The sequence below is a fragment of the Nilaparvata lugens genome, chromosome 10 (genome assembly GCF_014356525.2).
Source record: "Nilaparvata lugens isolate BPH chromosome 10, ASM1435652v1, whole genome shotgun sequence".
NCBI lineage: Eukaryota > Metazoa > Arthropoda > Insecta > Hemiptera > Delphacidae > Nilaparvata > Nilaparvata lugens.
The window spans coordinates 10230882-10249779 of record NC_052513.1 but is presented as its reverse complement, the minus strand read 5'-3'; the positions used below and the strand labels follow the sequence as shown (position 1 = coordinate 10249779).

The window sequence follows — 18898 nt, the reverse complement described above, 5'->3', positions numbered from 1 at the left end:
GGTATCAATAGTTTCAATGAATTGAATTTCACTACAAGTCATAAACTCTGAAAATATTCAAAGCGTCAGAGACAAAATTTGTGTGGTGTCAGTGATTCGAAAACGTCAAAGTTTGGTGTCAAACCTCAGCGAAAGGTAGAGAATCAAGTTTTCCCAGATGAATTTGTGAGTCGCGAATCGAATTCGTACAAGTCAAAAACGACAAACTTCCTCTTTCAATCGCTCACTTCAACTCTCTCTCTCTCTCTCTCTCTCTCTCTCGTTCATTCTTTCTCACTCCTTTTTCTACAAAACTGTTCATCAATATTCTCCTCTTTCTCTCTGGATCTCACACCAAACACACATTTACATCCGCGACACTGATAAAGTTATTTAATTTACGCGCTTCTCACGAATTTCCACGGAAAGTGAGAATTGAATTTTCCGGAAAAGCGGAAACGTACGTGAGATCGAATCAACGACCTTTCATCAAACGCGTCTCGGCGCTCTCACTCACATCAAAGCGTCGCCAGTCGCTGCATGAAATGGATTACTGATAACGTGTTGACTGATTTCATTAGGGGGCGTCAATTTGAGTTTTCCCACTCTCTATTGCTTCTGCCAGGCAAACTTGCGCGAAAGATGGTACAACTTCAATATTTTCTCATGAAAAGCGTCAATTTCCATTCATGAAGAGTGGAAATATTCTAAATCTGGATCTTAAATCAAATGATGATTCCCTTCTGACCTTTAATGTGGAGGAAGGTATGAAAAGGTGTGAGATGTTTCTGCTTTTGCGATACTAATATTTCTTATATGGGCGAAACCCCTTATTTTATTTAAACCCCTTTATTCATTTATTCATTTTATTCATTCATTCCCTCACAGGACATCAGACATTCCTGAGACTTCTAGATAGCACTTTTTTCTGGAATTATTGACTCCCTCATTCTAATGTATCTGTACTAAACTTTCATCCAAACTACTCTGTTCTGCAAGACAATTGAATTATTTTTCAAGAAACCTTCTCAACTGTGAATAAAGAAAAGCTTCCATAATTATTGATTTCGTACATTATGTTGTAAATCTTCACAGAGCTCACCAGCACAGCTGTTGATATTTTCGTGCTGATTTAAAATATGTATCTTCGTTCAGCTCATACGAAAGGTTTTATTAATACCCTTTACTTTGCAAACTTTTTGACGTCGCTATCTATTTTGAAACCTTAAAAACCGATCACTAAAGCAATTTTTCAAGTCTAATGGCTTGATTAGAATCAAATGACCGAAATTGTTTGAAAATCAATGAATTGCAATGGAGATTGATGACTAGGTGGCTTCATCCTTACTACATAAATTTTGCTCGGACCTGGCAGGAGGGAGAAGTTGTAAAGATATGAGGAAGTTTGGTTTGTAGTGCGGGTGGGGGGACGATGGGGTGCAAACGACCTTTAAGGATCGATCGGTGGCCGTATCAATTTCGTTTGACCGGCTTTCGGCTCGTATACGGCAGCACGTCTACGAGCATTGCAAGCTAATCGGCCGAGTTGAGAGAGTTCGGCCAACAGCCTCGAGTAACCTTTCCAAAAGAAAACGGACGGCGCCGATTGCATGTCACACTCCAAGAACAACCAGGAGAAAAACAAAAGTGAATCAACAACCACGCTCCACAATCACACACGCACTTATTTGGAGACCTGTGATTGACGTTTCGAGTTCGAAATTAACTGTGTTATTGATAGGATTGTTCCATTTTATTCTTTAATCAATCAACAAACTAACTTTTAGAGAATAAACTGGAACTTATGAGACTGGAAACTAACTGAACGTTGTAGTATATTACTGACAGTAACAAAGTTCTATCAGTAACTATCAGCTGTGCTAATAGTAAAGTTGTGTTTCTTTTCTGGCTCAAAATTTTGCAAAATTACACAAAAATTTCCAATTTGTAGAGATTTTAGTGAAATATTTCTGTTTTCAATTGGTTTTTGAATATGAAAATTTAAAATTTTTAGTTCAGTCATTAGTTTTGAAGTGGAAATTGGACTTTTTGAAGTGAAAAGTGAAACCAAATTCTTTTTTAATCTTTTATTTGTAAAAATTTGGGAGAAGACCGTTTTGGGCTATGCCTGTTGTCTCCTTCCAATCATATTATATATTATAATTATGATTTGTGATTGTCCACTACCTCCGTAAACAAAGCCGTAGTGCATTCTGGTGACGTCAGCACAGGTAGTGCTCCTACACCAATAAAAACACTAGCTGATATAGATCAGCTGAAATCAACGAGTTTTTATTGGTGTAGGAGTCCTACCTGTGCTGACGTCACACGAATGCACTACGGCTTTGTTTACGGAGGTAGTGGATTGTCAATGAAATAAATAATAATAAAGAGTTGTAACAAAGTTCAAAGGATGTAACTGTTGAAATGTTCCAAAGTAGAAAATAGTAAGTGGAACTGTTACTGTTAAGTGGAACATGATCCATTTGAGTGTTTTTTATAGTAGAAAGAGGACGGAAATAAGGACGATCAACTAATTATTATTTCCCTCTATTTTAAGAAGAGGGGAGGGGATTGAGACTCCAGGTGGTCTCCTCTATGACACATCCCTTATGAAGAGAGAAATAGTTCAATAGAGTTATAGTTAGAACACTAAACAGAAATAATAGCTGATAATCCTTCTCTCGGGCCGACCTTGGGTTTCGGATGGACACGCTAAGTCGTCGGTCCTGGCTGCCTAATAACAGTCGTACGGTCATGTCCCTGAAATTGATCAGATGCGGACCTGAAAACTCTGACACCAGACCTGAGCCAGCCAGGTCACTCGATATTATTATTAATATCCTTTTCTGATCCTACCTGCTCCTTATTTTTTCGTACGATATGAAGAACCACAAAAATCTGCAAGTAAAATGTTATAACTTTTTCCTACAGTTACGTTGAAAAGTGGCCATTGCTGCACTGATTACAGAACGCAAAGAATCACTTTTCCGCTCTAGTGCGGGAAAAATTTTTCTGCACTCCAGATTTGCAACATGGCAACGCAAAATACTTAGTAGGTTATATGGAGCAACAGTGCAGCAAAATGAAAATGAAGTTGGTAACAGTGACTGCTGTGGCTGCTATAGTGAGCAGAGGTGCAACCAAGCACAACGCGCTAATTATTACTATTATATATTATAACCAAGGACAACATTTTTATTCAATTTGACAAATTAAGGTTTTTATCAATAATAAAATTACACAGAAAAACATTTGATGCATTTCAGGCTATTTTACCCATAATTACCCACTTTTCATATTCAATGGTAACTGTAGGAAAAACTTAATGTGAAATACGTGCGCAAAGTTCCTCTGCTGCACTCAAGAAACCATTCCGCCCTCGCCTACGGCTCGGGCGTAAACGTTTCTTTCGGTGCAGCAAACTGTCACTTTGCGCACTAGTTGCACAAATAACTATATCAATAGGGTACAAGCAACCAATCGGGTAGAAGTTAACCTTTAAGTTTCTTCAGAGAAGCCTCATTACCGTTAACTTCTTCCCACAACATACATTATTGTGACTCGAGAAAGAACACTAGCCTACTCTCGCTCGTTAAGAAGATGACAACGGTCTCAATTCCAATTCATCTCCTGCCTCCACATTCCTCTTTCCGTTCTTCCTGCTGTGCTCGTTTCTCTTTTTCTAATTCGAAATTATTTAAATCGTCTAATTCCGGCTAGAGTTCAGTTGTCAGTAGCCGGCAGTTCTAGTTAGACAAACGAGAACGGGGGGGGGGCAAATTCGATTACGCCTATCTTTTTCGTGTCTTTTGTGAGCACTAGCTTAATGAGATCTATATTGTTCGCTCTCTGTCGATGGAGTCCAGTAATTGCGACGAGTGGTCCTCCCCCGGTGGGTGGGGTGGGGGGATTCAATAGAGGGACCAGCGGCAGTACCTTTGTGACGTAATAAAACAGGATGTCAACGCTTTTCGGAATTCCATTGGCGTAGTCTCTCTGCCAAACTAGCCGACTTTTATTAGAGCAAAATCTGTCAGTTATGTTTGTGGCTGCAGTCCAACTCGATGAAAGTCTCTATACTGGTGAGTTATTTACCCACTGCTTTGCTCTATTGATTCAAACTTTCATAAAGAGCTTCTTATACAAATTATTATACATTTTCTATAAAAACAACACCAATGAGATTTCAAAAATTGATTCCTACATTATCATTCGATTGAGACTTTATCCAGAGCATTTGTATGTATTTCTCATAATTTCACCAAGGTTATGAATTTTTCGGCTATTGTATCAATCAAGACTCTCCTCTCAATACCTCTGAATGACTCACACTTCATGAAAAATGAATTTTTAATCATCCTCTTATGTACCTCATTAATACCATATCCTCATTCACCCTCATCCTCTACCCTATTCTTATGGTATTCATAGGAGTGATCCGTGGTCTAGTGGATAGAGTGCCTGCGTAGCAGCATAGAGATCCCGGGTTCAAACCCTCTCAATACTAAAAGTTTTTTAACCAGGTCACTCCCGTGTTATCGGATGGGCACGTTAAACTGTCGGTCCCGGCTGAAGTATGACAGTCGTAAGGCCCATTGACGGCTTAAATTATATATTCAGGCGGTGGGACCTTCCCGCAAGGGACTCCCCACCAACAAAAGCCATACGAATTTACTTTTTTATGGTATTCATAAGAAAGATGGCACATGGATATTGTGATGAATCTTTCAAATAGATCTCATGAAAAGAGAGAAAAATTGTGATTACCTTTTAAAATGAAAGAATTTGCTAAAGGAATAGTTAGCGACCGAGCGATAAAGCTTACTTATCAATAACTGTATATTTGATAAGAGTACCGTTCTGTACTGAATATTTTTCTAGGAAAATTGTTCAATAAAATTATAATTATTTTGCAAATAAAGCACAAATTATTTACGAATTGCTCATTGATTTTGAGGTTACACTTTGTTTACTATCGATCAGATGTTTTTAAAACAGTTCGAACGCAGCTGACTGATTCAAAGTATTGTCAAATGTCACGCTGGCTTCACGTAAGATAATACCATCTCTAAAAATCAAAACTATCCATAAAGGATCAAGAATTTCAAATAAAAAATAAAATGTATGTGTTATCGTTGAAATTATTTATTATTTAAGAAATTATATTATATGTCAGGTCTTATTGTAACTAAATAGGTCATAGCATGAAATTATATTATTGATAAAATGGCAGAAATTAATTATAACAATCTCAAACCTAATAAAAATTGTACAAGAGTATTAATTTATTAATGATTTAATTCAACTGAACCACATGGTAATTAAATCTCTTTGGCAGGTCTAAGCCAATCACAGTGCATAGAAATAGCACCAAGAAGGTGATCGTTTGAAAGCAACACATGTTAATCTATTATCAGACACCAACCCTGCCTTATCATTTACGCTAGCACATGTACATTGTATGAGAGGAAATATGTCCAGAAGATTAAGCAGTTTTAAGAATTACATAAATTAAATTATTATTGTAATTAAAGGAATTGTATTCTACTGCTTGCCACTGACGTCATGTTTACGTCACAAGCGTATCAATAATAAAATTACACAGAAAAACATTTGATGCATTTCAGGCAATTTTACCCATAATTACCCACTTTTCATATTCAATGGTAACTGTAGGAAAAACTTAATGTGAAATACGTGCGCAAAGTTCCTCTGCTGCACTCAAGAAACCATTCCGCCCTCGCCTACGGCTCGGGCGTAAACGTTTCTTTCGGTGCAGCAAACTGTCACTTTGCGCACTAGTTGCACAAATAACTATATCAATAGGGTACAAGCAACCAATCGGGTAGAAGTTAACCTTTAAGTTTCTTCAGAGAAGCCTCATTACCGTTAACTTCTTCCCACAACATACATTATTGTGACTCGAGAAAGAACACTAGCCTACTCTCGCTCGTTAAGAAGATGACAACGGTCTCAATTCCAATTCATCTCCTGCCTCCACATTCCTCTTTTACATTCCTCTTTCCGTTCTTCCTGCTGTGCTCGTTTCTCTTTTTCTAATTCGAAATTATTTAAATCGTCTAATTCCGGCTAGAGTTCAGTTGTCAGTAGCCGGCAGTTCTAGTTAGACAAACGAGAACGGGGGGGGGGGGCAAATTCGATTACGCCTATCTTTTTCGTGTCTTTTGTGAGCACTAGCTTAATGAGATCTATATTGTTCGCTCTCTGTCGATGGAGTCCAGTAATTGCGACGAGTGGTCCTCCCCCGGTGGGTGGGGTGGGGGGATTCAATAGAGGGACCAGCGGCAGTACCTTTGTGACGTAATAAAACAGGATGTCAACGCTTTTCGGAATTCCATTGGCGTAGTCTCTCTGCCAAACTAGCCGACTTTTATTAGAGCAAAATCTGTCAGTTATGTTTGTGGCTGCAGTCCAACTCGATGAAAGTCTCTATACTGGTGAGTTATTTACCCACTGCTTTGCTCTATTGATTCCAACTTTCATAAAGAGCTTCTTATACAAATTATTATACATTTTCTATAAAAACAACACCAATGAGATTTCAAAAATTGATTCCTACATTATCATTCGATTGAGACTTTATCCAGAGCATTTGTATGTATTTCTCATAATTTCACCAAGGTTATGAATTTTTCGGCTATTGTATCAATCAAGACTCTCCTCTCAATACCTCTGAATGACTCACACTTCATGAAAAATGAATTTTTAATCATCCTCTTATGTACCTCATTAATACCATATCCTCATTCACCCTCATCCTCTACCCTATTCTTATGGTATTCATAAGAAAGATGGCACATGGATATGTAATAGTGTTACTCCCAGGAATGATTTATATTATAAACTATTATTCCATTAACGAAAAGGCATGTATTCAGCATGTAATTTGATTTTTTTTCCATAAAAATGCCCAAAAGTTACACCTAACTTTTCTACATGACATTGGAAAGATGTGCTCCCAATCGGCGTTCTCAGTTTGGAATGACAGTGCAGCAAATCTTCGGGAATGACAGTGATTCGGTTGCAATTATATTGCATATTTTCTTGTTGTGATTAATTGACTGCCTTCAAATTACCTTGGAGGGTGAAATTAGGTCGCAGCCGGCCCTCTCTCCCACTTGACCCTCCTATACAATTATTATGGTGAAATAAATTTGAATTTTAATTCTATTACATCGAATTACATATCCTGAATGATAATTAAATTAAATTATTGAAAATGTGTGTTACAGTGATGGTGGTAAGCCCGGATGGACTTAGGCCTAGGCTGGCAGCCGTTCTGCTGACCGCTGCATTGCTGACTCTGTTCTTCGGACTGCACCTGACTCTTTACGACGCAGCGCTCTATCAGCTGCAACACACCTCCTCTAACTCCGCCTCCTCTTCCTCTTCCTCCTCCTCCGCCGCCTCCGCTTCCGCCTCCTCTGGCTCCTCCTCGCCGCCTCCTCTCAACAGCATCCTCAACGTGCCAGCTCGTGTTCACTTCCCGAGGACAAGTCGTCGACTACCTCAAGTGAGTCATTCAAAAGCTATTTTTATTATTTTACACAAACCATTTCTTTGAAAATCATTCTTTATATTATTACACTTATGTTATTCATTAACACATTTATATATATATATCCAACACGATTCCATATTTATGTTGAATAATGCATTATCTTCTATTATCTTTAGACTTAGCACTCTTGATCTCTTGATTCGTACTATATGACCTTTTTCAATCTCTTCTGTCCATTTGCAATGAGCACATAATAGTGAGTTCAATGATAAAATGAGATACTTCAAATATTAACTTTTTTTTTGTTAATCAAAAATGATCTCAAACGAGTGATGGAATAGTTATGCATTGCGAATGAATATTTTTGCAGTTGTATGGAACTGTGCTGGCGAAGTTGAATTAGGTATCATCAATTCCGATAAACTTGTCCCGAAAAGTTTGGAGTTCTTTCATTACCAATCACGTAGATTCTCAAATATCTCCACTTATTTTCTACACAAGAGTTGAGATAATGATAATGTGGGCAGGATTCAGTAGAAATCAGTTGTATTGAATTCAAATGAGCTTCAGATTGTCAATGTGCATAGACACAGAAATGAGAGTGCATATTTGAACATATGATTAATATAATAATATGATTATGTATAATTATAATTATAATTATAGTATATAATAATAATAATATAATCTATATATAAAAGCGAAATGGCACTCACTCACTGACTGACTGACTGACTGACTGACTCACTCACTCACTCACTCACTCACTCACTCACTCACTCGCATAACTAAAAATCTACCGCACCAAAAACGTTCAAATTTGGTAGGTATGTTCAGTTGGCCTTTTAGAGGCGCACTAAAAAATCTTTTGGCAATATTTTAACTCTAAGGGTTCTTTTTAAGGGTTTAACGTTCGTCTTTTAGCATGTATATTCTTCTTCTCCCAATCTATTAATTATAATTGAAATTTCCATATCATATGTTACTATAGAACTATAATCTAGATAGAGTACCTCTTCGAAACAGTTGTTAACTGGCAACTAAATTAATAATTTTGTCAGATTGGCATTAAGTTGAGTTGACTTTGTTAGGTTAGCACCAAGTTGAAGATTTAAATGCATTTATCGCGGAAAAATTGATTGGGCACTGCTACTTCAATCCTGGGAATATTATATAACTAGCCGTCAGGCTCGCTTCGCTCGCCATATCCGTTTAGCCAGACGTTTAGTCTGGACCCCCGACTGGATTGTCCCAACATATGATAAAAATGCTCAAATGAAAAATGCAGGCGAGCGAAGCGAGCCTGCTGATCTCATTCTTGGACGATCCAGTCGGGTGTCCAGGGGGCGGAGCCCCCCTGGCTAGACGGATATGGCGAGCGAAGCGAGCCTGACGGCTAGTTATAATATAATTATGATTGATAGTTTGAGAAAACAATTAAGAGGATTTATTCTTCTCTTGCTTGTACAAGATATTTTCAAATTTAGAATCAACACAATCACATTGAGAATCAACACAAGGTGCAGCCTTCACAATCGCAAGTTGGGGGATATTATCGCACTATTCAATATTGATGGAAATTGATGCACTGTAATGAGGTTTATAAAGCCCATATTCATTTTCAGTTGAAATCTTACAGACTGCTCTTGCAACAATTTTCTGAATTGAGCCAAAATTAAATTAAAAACAATAGACTATTATGAATTAACTACACTGCAGCAGTGGAAGCAATGCCACTTGAAACTATGCCAAATCAACTTAAATTATGAGGAACTCAATACTTTTTCTTTCAATAAATATTTTTTCAAGCTCTCCACGTCAATACATCTATCAATACATTTTGATAGAAAATTAAATAAACTCTTTCTGGAATTCTGAGACAAAACTTTCGTTGTTTCTAAAGAAGCAATTTTGTGAAAGATTTATATTCGTAATTTTGATAACGAGACTACTTCAATTACCATTTCAAAGCTGCAACTACTCTAGTTAGATGAGAACAATGTCTGAGATTAATTCAGTACATTCCAGTGTTTTTTGATAACAGTGCTCGTAGTTTCAAGGTTAATCATCTTACATGAATTGCCTTAACCTGTCTCATTGATGACTCTCATCATAATGCTCGAATATCAACAGACTTTCTTTGACAACAGACAACAGACTAATCTTTGGCTGAAAACTGTGCTGTGTACTGATTTTTACTCTCATATATCTCATTATCATTATCATATATCTTCTCATATTATCTAGAGATAGATAATTAGATTTCACTTTGATTTGGATATAGGAACTGGTTCACTTTGATTGTAGGACTTGCTTTAGACACTGTTGAGTGGAGTTGAATACAATCAAGGCATAGAAAGAGAGAACAAATTGAAAAGAATAGTGAATAGTGAGTGATCAGTTGAGATTGTGATTGACATAAATCCCTGATTCATAATCCTGTCAACTGGAATAGTGGTTGGGAGAATCAATCGGTTATCCGAATTTTCTCGCTTTCCACCATGATCATTAATAATAATTATTGAGAATCAATGTGTAGGGAAAATCAAAATCGAATTCTGTACGAGGAGATTCTAGATCATCTATTACTTAATAATGTATTTACTGATAAAGATTATGCTGGAATCGCATCAGAGTTCTTAAAGGCAACCTGTGGTAATATATCATGAATGAAATTGAAATATTTTCTATTATGTGGAGTTAGGGGAGATTTTAGTCCTCTCTATCATTCACCCTTCAATGTACTAGGTTACATACTATTATTACAATTTGCTACAGAATCATGCATTCTTATGCATTCTTGTGATTATCTCCTATTCCTTGAATCTAGCTTAGGCATCAAGACAATAATCACTGATTTGACTTCTAGAAACCTACAAGCTTTTGTGGTTTCTCCAATTTATATTTTTGACGATTAAACATGACATAATTTGTTAGTTGTTTTCTCTAAATACTAGAAAATTTGTTTCATCATTTGAATTTGTGAATGGAATAAATCTAATTTGAGAAAAGAATGATAGAAGTCTGCCACTCATAGGAACGTTCACCCAACAGAGTCTCAAAATTTATTCGATAAAAATAATTTTTGGCTTAGTTAATTACTAACTTTCGCTAATTAGAGTTACAAATATACACTGTTTTCATAAGTAATTGGAAGAAATACATATTTTCTAAGAATGTTTTAAGATTTGAATAAAATATAAAATAATGGCAATATGAAAATTGAATCTACAAAGTGACTGTCAGCTTAAATTTCAAGAATTGACAGATAACACAGAAGAACAAGATTCGCTTCTTGAAGATACTTCATGAAGGACTACTTTCATGCTTAGGTTATTATGAGTTTTACCTTCCACCACCGTATTAAATCGATCAGCTCAAATGAAAGAATCATTTCAATCACTATATTCTGAACGAATTCACTCCATGTTGTATCATCTATGTATCTACGCTCTCAATCTCTCCACTATCTCTATCTGTACGCTCTCTTTACTAGACTATCTACGAGTACAACTGAACGATACCCGATAAGAATTGGAAATGTTTGTGAGTAGACAGGGACTCGAACCTGATACGTTCGCGTTGAGCCGGATGCTAAGAGACAAGGAAGCACTTGAATCGGCGGCAATCTGATGGAAAGGGTCAAGGTTCAAGGTTAAGTCTGCACTGAGGAAACAACCCAACCCCATCTCCAGTCTCCACACTTTCCTTTCAATCTATTTTGGAGAGGTGGGCGCTTGCTGTAAATGTCGTGTATTGATGCCATGTTACCACTTCGTTCTACCAGTATACTCGTACTGCTCTACTCAATCTGCAGTCACGCTCTCGCACATTCTTTTTCTATCCCTCTCTTCATCTCCAACTCATTCTCTCTTTCTTTCTTCCTCTCAAACTATCATTCTCTGTACCTCACACTATTTCTTTTCCTTTTGACTCGTTCCCTCTCTTTTCAACCCTCTCCCTCCGTGTCTAGTATTCTCCTTTTACTCTCTTTCTCCTTTGACTCCTCCTTTCTTTCATTCGAATCCTTCTCTCTCTCAACTCCCGTCTTATTATATCTTCTTGATATTTCTTCTCAAATTCCTCCATCTCTTTCTAGTCCTTCTTTTCCTTTTTCTCCCTGTGACTTGTCCCTCTCTTTTCAACTCTCACTCTCTCTTTTTATATCTCCTCTTTCATCTCTTTTCCCTTTTACTCGGTCCCTCTCCATTCAACTCTCACTCTCTCTTTTCCAACCCCTCTATTCTTTCCACTCCTATCTGCTATCCTCTCTTTCTTATCCACTCATTCTCTCACCTTATCTCTCTCTTTCATTCTCTGTAACACTAACTTTCCCTGTATCTCACACATCTCTTTTACCTTAGACATGTTTCCCTCTTTTCAACTCTCACTCTCTCTTTTACTAGTCTCACTTATTCACTGTTTTCCCTCTCATTCCCTCATTTTTCAACTCTTATTCTCTCTTCTCATATTCTTCTCATATCTTTGTTTCCCTCCCACTAAGTTTCTGTCTCCTTCTATCTTTTAGCGAAATCAAATCGCGCTCTGCAACCTCTCTCACAACCATTTACTGTCAGCTGATCAGTAAACAAGATCACGCTAGCCGGCAATACCTTTAATTCAAGTTTCTTCTTCCACCCTTCTTCCTGATTTGCCCTCTTCCCACTACTACTTCACTCCTTCCCCAACACCACTCCTCTTCACCCACTGCACCCACCACCTACTTCCCCCTTCCCCTACTTCCCCCACGCTTAAATTCATTAATAAGCCAGAGCTGGCAGATGACTATGTGAGACTCTACCACGCTATCGTTGCAAATGTAGGTCACATTCGTGATTTTTCAGGTTGTGGAAATAATTTTGTGAAATAAATGAGTCCGAACACAATCATTTGTCGTATTAAATTCTTGTGGCAACCAACTCGTGCCGTGGCATTCACACTTCATTTAAAATAGTTTACAACTATCGTTATATTTTATACATTATTTGAAGCCATGAGATCCTGAAATCAAACAGGGAGTTTAGAATAAAGCATAGAATAAATTAATATTTTTATGAATTGTAGATGTTAAGGAGATGAATACAGAGTGATTCAAAACTAAACGGCAATCTCTTTAGATCCCAATATTATTGTTAATAATGTTTAATTAATCAATTTAATTCAAAAAATCTCCATTGGCATTTCAACAATAAAAATATTATACACTTGATAATTTCCCTACAGCAATGGCATTTAGGCCGTCTGCCATTGTAAATAATGTTCAACTCGAGAAATAAACAAATACAGAGTGATTAACATGGCAATCTCTTACTGGGATCTGGTTCTATAGCTTGGAAAGAGGAACAAAATTATGCAAATATTGGCCAGAAATGCTTTGTTATCTGGATGAATTTGGCTGAGGATTGTACCCTTTACTTGAAATTTATTATTTCAGTAATGTTGGGAGGCCTGATATGAGAACTAAAACGACGGTTTATACGAGTTTATATTACTCAGTTTACTTTCACGAGTTCACTTTTTCAGTTTAAACGAGTTCACTTCCCGAGTTAAATCTTTCGGTTTATACGAGTTGACTTTACTCAATTTACTTTTAACGATTTCATATTCCTCATGTTTTATAAGATGAGTATCCAATGAAACAAGATGAACTTTAATGATTTTTGAGATAATCGCCAAAATATGCTGGAAATGTATTTCAAATTCAACGGAACATAACTAGAGTATTAGAATGAAAAGTCAGTATTTTTAGTAAACAATGTTTTTCAATTATGTGCTCACTTCCTGTAATGCTAATATTATAATGTCCTTCTCTTACTTTGTCATTTATTCTTACTTCAATATTTTTTTTCGAGCCACTCCCGTGTTTCGAATGGACACGTTAAGCCGTCGGTCCCAGCTGCCTAAAACAGTTGTTAGGTCATGTCAGAGGCCCTGACATTGATCAGGTGCGAATTGAAAACTCTGATACCAGAACTGAACCAGCCAGGTCACTCGATATTATTATTATTACTTTGCCATGAATCACTACGTCTAATCCACATGATAAATAAGCATTTTATATAGTGTATATTGACAGCATAACAGAGACAATATAGATTCCAGCTCAAGCAATGCCCGTGACAGCCTCGATGTAAGACAAAGAAGCTCTCGATATGGATTTCTAAACCGAAAGGTCGAAACTATGAACTTCGTAACGAGACATTGAACCTGACCAATAAAACATGCAGCTTTATTCGATGAACTTGAACTGGAAACTCGGAAGCAGAGGATTGTATGAGTGAAATAATAATAATAATTTGTTGAAAGCGTTGCTTGAATTTTCCGGGTGAAAGAGGAAGTGGAGCGGAAGGGTGATAGAAGAAGAGAGGAAAACAAAAAGTGGAGAAGAGAGAGAGAGGGAATGGTGAAACGGATGTCGTGAGCTGTCAGTTTATGAGAGAAACACGCCTGCGATCTCCATCAGTTTACAATCAGCAGAGCAAACATGCAACGCGTATTATTCATATCCACACAACTAACACCGGAAGCCGATGCTAGCACCAAATCCCCCCCCCCCCCACTCCTACCTCCACCCCTACCTCACCCATGTCATATTTGAAATACAGTTCCTTTCATTACTGTCAAATCTATTTTGTCCAGTTATTACTTAGTTCTCAATTACATAGAGTTGACATTACAATTTAAACTGGCATTTCATGGTCAATTCTAATTTAGCTCATTCTGTAGAATGGATGCAATTGCACGAAATGAAGTGAATAGTAATCAAATAATACTTACTGTATTGTGAATTCAATAACGTAATTTTGTAGAATAAGATAAGGTCAATAATTTGCATTGTATAATGCATAATTCTTGTCATCGAAAGACTACTGAATTGAGATTCAATTACAGTACAGTATTGACATAGAATCGCAAAGTTAAAAGGCATTATAATTGTCTATTTTTGTCTATTAGTGGATATCCTATGATATTCTTCCCATAATATCTTGACTGTACAGTCGGATGGAGTGAAGTTTCTAAAACTCCCGTGTGGAATTGGGGATAAAACGCTTAATTAAAATATATAAGAATAAATTTGTGAGGGAGATTAATTGATTCATTGAGCGCTTTTTTGCAGATTACAATATATACTGGATTATACACTATACATAGCTTATATGATAGCTCACAATACAGCAAATTTTTAGATGAATCTAAAAAATATAAAATAAAATAACAATTTTTTAAATGAACATGATGATATGGAAAAATACAAAAAGATGATATTGTCTTGTATCTACATTAATTGGCATAGCTTTGAACATAGCAAAGTCCTTTCTTTGGGATGAATACTTAGAATATCCTTCTCAGTAGCTCTCTTCGGAAAAGAAAAAGAGAGAATGAGAGAGGGAGGAAGATCTCATTTTTTAATTGCAAAATTATATTGAATGGAGTTATTGAAGCATTGGAGCACTGACTGATGGAGTTATTGAAGCAATGGAGCACTGACTGCTACAGTAACAATACTCGTTTCATCACACTGTTACTGAACATTGGCATGATACTGAGGAGTTGGGCGTAAACTTCGGCCGGAGTTAGGCCTCTACCTTCACGACTATAATCGTCTTGATGGCTGACTGTTACTATTCAGGTGGGGAGAGGAGAAGGAGAGAGACAACATTACTGGGCCTGACAAAGATTTAACGGTTACGATACAAGTGCTCATCCGGCGAAGAGGCTTATTTCCTAGCTAGCTTCCTCCTTTATGTTGTATTCCTCCTATGTTGTGTTGCTCCCGTGAGATTTAACTCGAATTAACCTCTGCTCTGCGCCGTGTAATGCAGGAAGCCGCTTCGGCATTTGCAGGCGCACGGATATGCCCGAGCTTGATGAGACGATGTCTTCATCTGTATTATTTAGGCACGCTCTCTCCTCAGCAGGATACCTTTCATCTTGCCTCACCCCACCCACCTCAGTCACATGCTGATAATTCGTGAGAACTCAATCGAGATACGTTTGATGTGTGCGTCTCGACTAAACTGGCTGGCTCCGTGAGTCAACTCTCTAATTCGTGTGTTCCGATTCGTCAAGCAGGCTAGGCAAGCTAGCTGCTGATTAGTTGAATCTCGATCGTGTAGATTTGTGCAGTGACTTTATAACTCTGCACTTCAAATATTGGTTCTTTGATATCCAACAATGGATGGAGTCCTGAACGTTTAAAAAACTGAAACAATGAAAACAAGTATTTTTTCAGAAAAATTTTTGTACCGTAGAAATTATAAAAGGGTAAGATTGGAAGAGTTTTTCTAAAATTGGAATCCTTCATTTCCACTGAATTCTCCAGTAGAAAGTTCAGTCTCAATATTAAGCTACGAACCGATAAATATGGAAAATCTATAGTTAGCCCTGGGCTTTCCAATGGGGGCTTCGCCCCCATCGTTTATTTCAGAATAAGACCCCGCACACACACATCGATTTTTGTTCGTACGATATTTTGCCGTCCTTATGAATTCTATAAGATTAAACGGAACTTGACAAACTGTTAAATGTAATAGAATTTAAAAGGACGGCAAAATACCGTACAAACAAAAATCGATGTGTGCGTGCGAAGCTTCAGTTTTCATTGAAAGTCATAGAAATTGATGTGTTGAGATGTTTTATATTTTTCCGCGGGATTTATTGAAGTATTTTATCGATTAAAGTGAATGGCTACTTTTAATATGGTGAATGCCATTATAATAATAATAATAATAATAATAATAATAATATCGAGTGACCTGGCTGGCTCAGGTCTGGTGTCAGAGTTTTCAGGTCGCAACTGGTCAATTTCAGGGCCTCTGACATGACCTAACGACTACTTTTTAGGCAGCCGGAACCGACAGCTTAACGTGTCCAACCGAAACACGGGAGTGACCCGAGTTGAATATCTTTATTTTCTAACTTATTAAAATCCCCTAATTAACCGAGTGCCTGATTATTTAAAATTAGTTGTAAAGCTGTAATATTCAAAGAATAAGTTGCTAATAATTCAAATAAAGAATGATCGCATCGCAGTTAGCAAAATTTAATGAAAGACTGAATTATTATAAATTCAGCCGAAATCATTCATTTGCTCCCCATTATTATTATTATTTAGCGTATGACAGATGCACAACAAATATATAGCTCATGAGTCTCAAAAGCCTAGATATTTAACCTGAGTAGGTGCTAAACCAGTTGAAACTCCATTCATTTTTATTGGTCAATTATTAACACTTATTTATTTTATATTTTTCTTAATCAACCCAATTTTATATAAATTTGTATAAATTTTATTTAAATTTTATATAAATTCTATTTATTTATTTTTAAATGCTTTGTAATAATATTGTATAATGCATAAATATATACTATGTACTATATATTCATATTGTAATGCATTTTGAGCAAGTGAAATGAAATTTATTCTATTCTATTTCATTCACTGTATATTTCCAATTTCTTTGAGATGTTGTGTAGTTTTCGGTCAGAAAAAACATAAGTTTGTCTGACCGCCATCATTTGCTAGTCCATTTATACAAAACATTGATGAAAATGTTGTTTTTGTATTATTTTTGTTGCGGTGAAATAAAATTTGATTTGATTTGAAAAAAAATGAATTTTTGTTGCGTTAAATATAATGATAACGTCGAAGAAAATAAATTATCAACTATTAAATAACGAAGTACCCTCCAAACATTCCTTTCTAATCCTTCCATCTCATTTAATTGAGAGTTTTTATCCATTCTAATAAACAGCATATCAAAATAATGTTCCGTTTTTCGGGTTATGTATTATTATTTTATTTACTGTATTATTTTATAAAATGAGAAAAATGTATATTGTGACATCGATACTTGAAGAGTCATAAAAAGATTTCGTAAGACATTACTTCTAAATTCAACTCATAACTTTTTCATTTCATTAACCAAATAAGAAAATAACCCTCGGTTTTTCAATGTTTTATCCTACTGTATTCCATTCATACCAAGCATTGGAGTGTGACATATATTCACAGTTAAGAGAGTATCTTTCATAAACTGGCAGTAGTCGAAAGTCACACTAGTAGGACAGCGATGTTGCCCCCTGGGAAATTTCCTATCCGGCATGCAATCCACAGAAGCGGCGCCGGATTCCGTTTTCATTCAACTGTCAAGCTGCAAGCTCCGACTGCTGTGACTTTGCTGCGCCGCCGCGTTCCTGTCACTCAACCGCTGCCGCCAGTCGATATCCTCAAATCCCAGCGGTTTCACAACTGACTACAATGCTGCGACAAATCGTGCCAACATAGGCTACAAAACGTGTTTCAGCGATGCCTTTGCAACATGGTTCGGTGTTGCCTAAATAGGCTAAAGCATGGTTCTGCGCTGCCTATATAGGCTAGTATCGGCTCAACCGATCTGCAGCGCTTTTAAGCCCAACCGCATTCAGTCTCTGTGCCTGTAGCCATTGATTATTATCCCGACTGGTAATCGGTTTTTGGCGGATATAGAGGATCAATCAATTACATGAACGTATGCAGTCTACAGGAGAATCCAACTCCAGTCACGAAACTATTACTCGCATTCAGATTAACCAATGGGATTGATAGCCTTCGCCTACGCTGTGAAATCTGATGAATTGAAACAGTAGTGTGTCTCAAGTCAGATGTATGATATTACAGATCTTAATGTGTTCAGACACATAATATCATTCCAGCTTGCACAATTTGCACAGAGGATCTGCCTTAATACACTTTGTGAAAATATTAAGGACTGAAAATTTTGTGAAGGAAGAACTATGAGACTTAACATATTTCGGACTATCTGTAATCTAAATTTGGAAGAGGAATAGCACAAGGTTACCTTTTTTATCTCTCTCTCTCTCTCTCTCTCTCTCTCTCTCTCTCTCTCTCTCTCTCTCTCGAGTAATGGACATTGATATGTCCAAAGCTCCGCCAATTTATGTAGATGCATAACAATATGATTATTATCTATAGTTATTATACAGGGTGATTTTTTAGTCCTGTTACCCAATTTTTGATGTAATTTATAAACGGAAATTTGGGTATTAATAAAAATAAATATTTGCTATTTACAAAAGAAAATTGATATTTTATTACTCACATTTCCTAGTTACTTAAAATTATTACACCATATGCTCAAAATGTCCACCCATTGAGGTTATACACGCTCGGACTCTTTTCACCATAATTATTAGCAGAAACCTTTTTCAGAGTTATATTGGAAATATTCGTGATTAAGTCTGTAATATTGGCTTTCAGTTCATCAATATTGTGAGGATTGTTTTGGAAGGCCTCAGACTTAATGTAGCCCCACAAAAAGTAATCAGGGGATGTGAGGTCTGGAGACCTTGGAGGCCATAAACCCTCCAGAATTGTTCCAGAATGAAAACCCG

At 36.7% G+C, this 18898-nt stretch overlaps 1 protein-coding gene across 4 annotated transcripts in view; it reads left to right on the top strand.

Annotated features, from left to right (window-relative positions):
* Positions 1–18898, top strand: part of LOC120353263 (heparan sulfate glucosamine 3-O-sulfotransferase 1) — a 196216-nt gene that overhangs the window by 159230 nt on the left and 18088 nt on the right. For 2 of the 4 annotated variants that reach the window (XM_039436265.1, XM_039436266.1), the window contains one exon: positions 7236–7516. In XM_039436265.1, the coding sequence (XP_039292199.1) occupies positions 7238–7516 (279 nt within the window). In that variant the 5' untranslated portion in view covers positions 7236–7237. Of the gene's footprint in view, positions 1–4042; positions 4065–6364; positions 6441–7235; positions 7517–18898 lie in introns of those variants that run through there. The other 2 variants (XM_039436267.1, XM_039436264.1) reach the window with 2 other exon arrangements.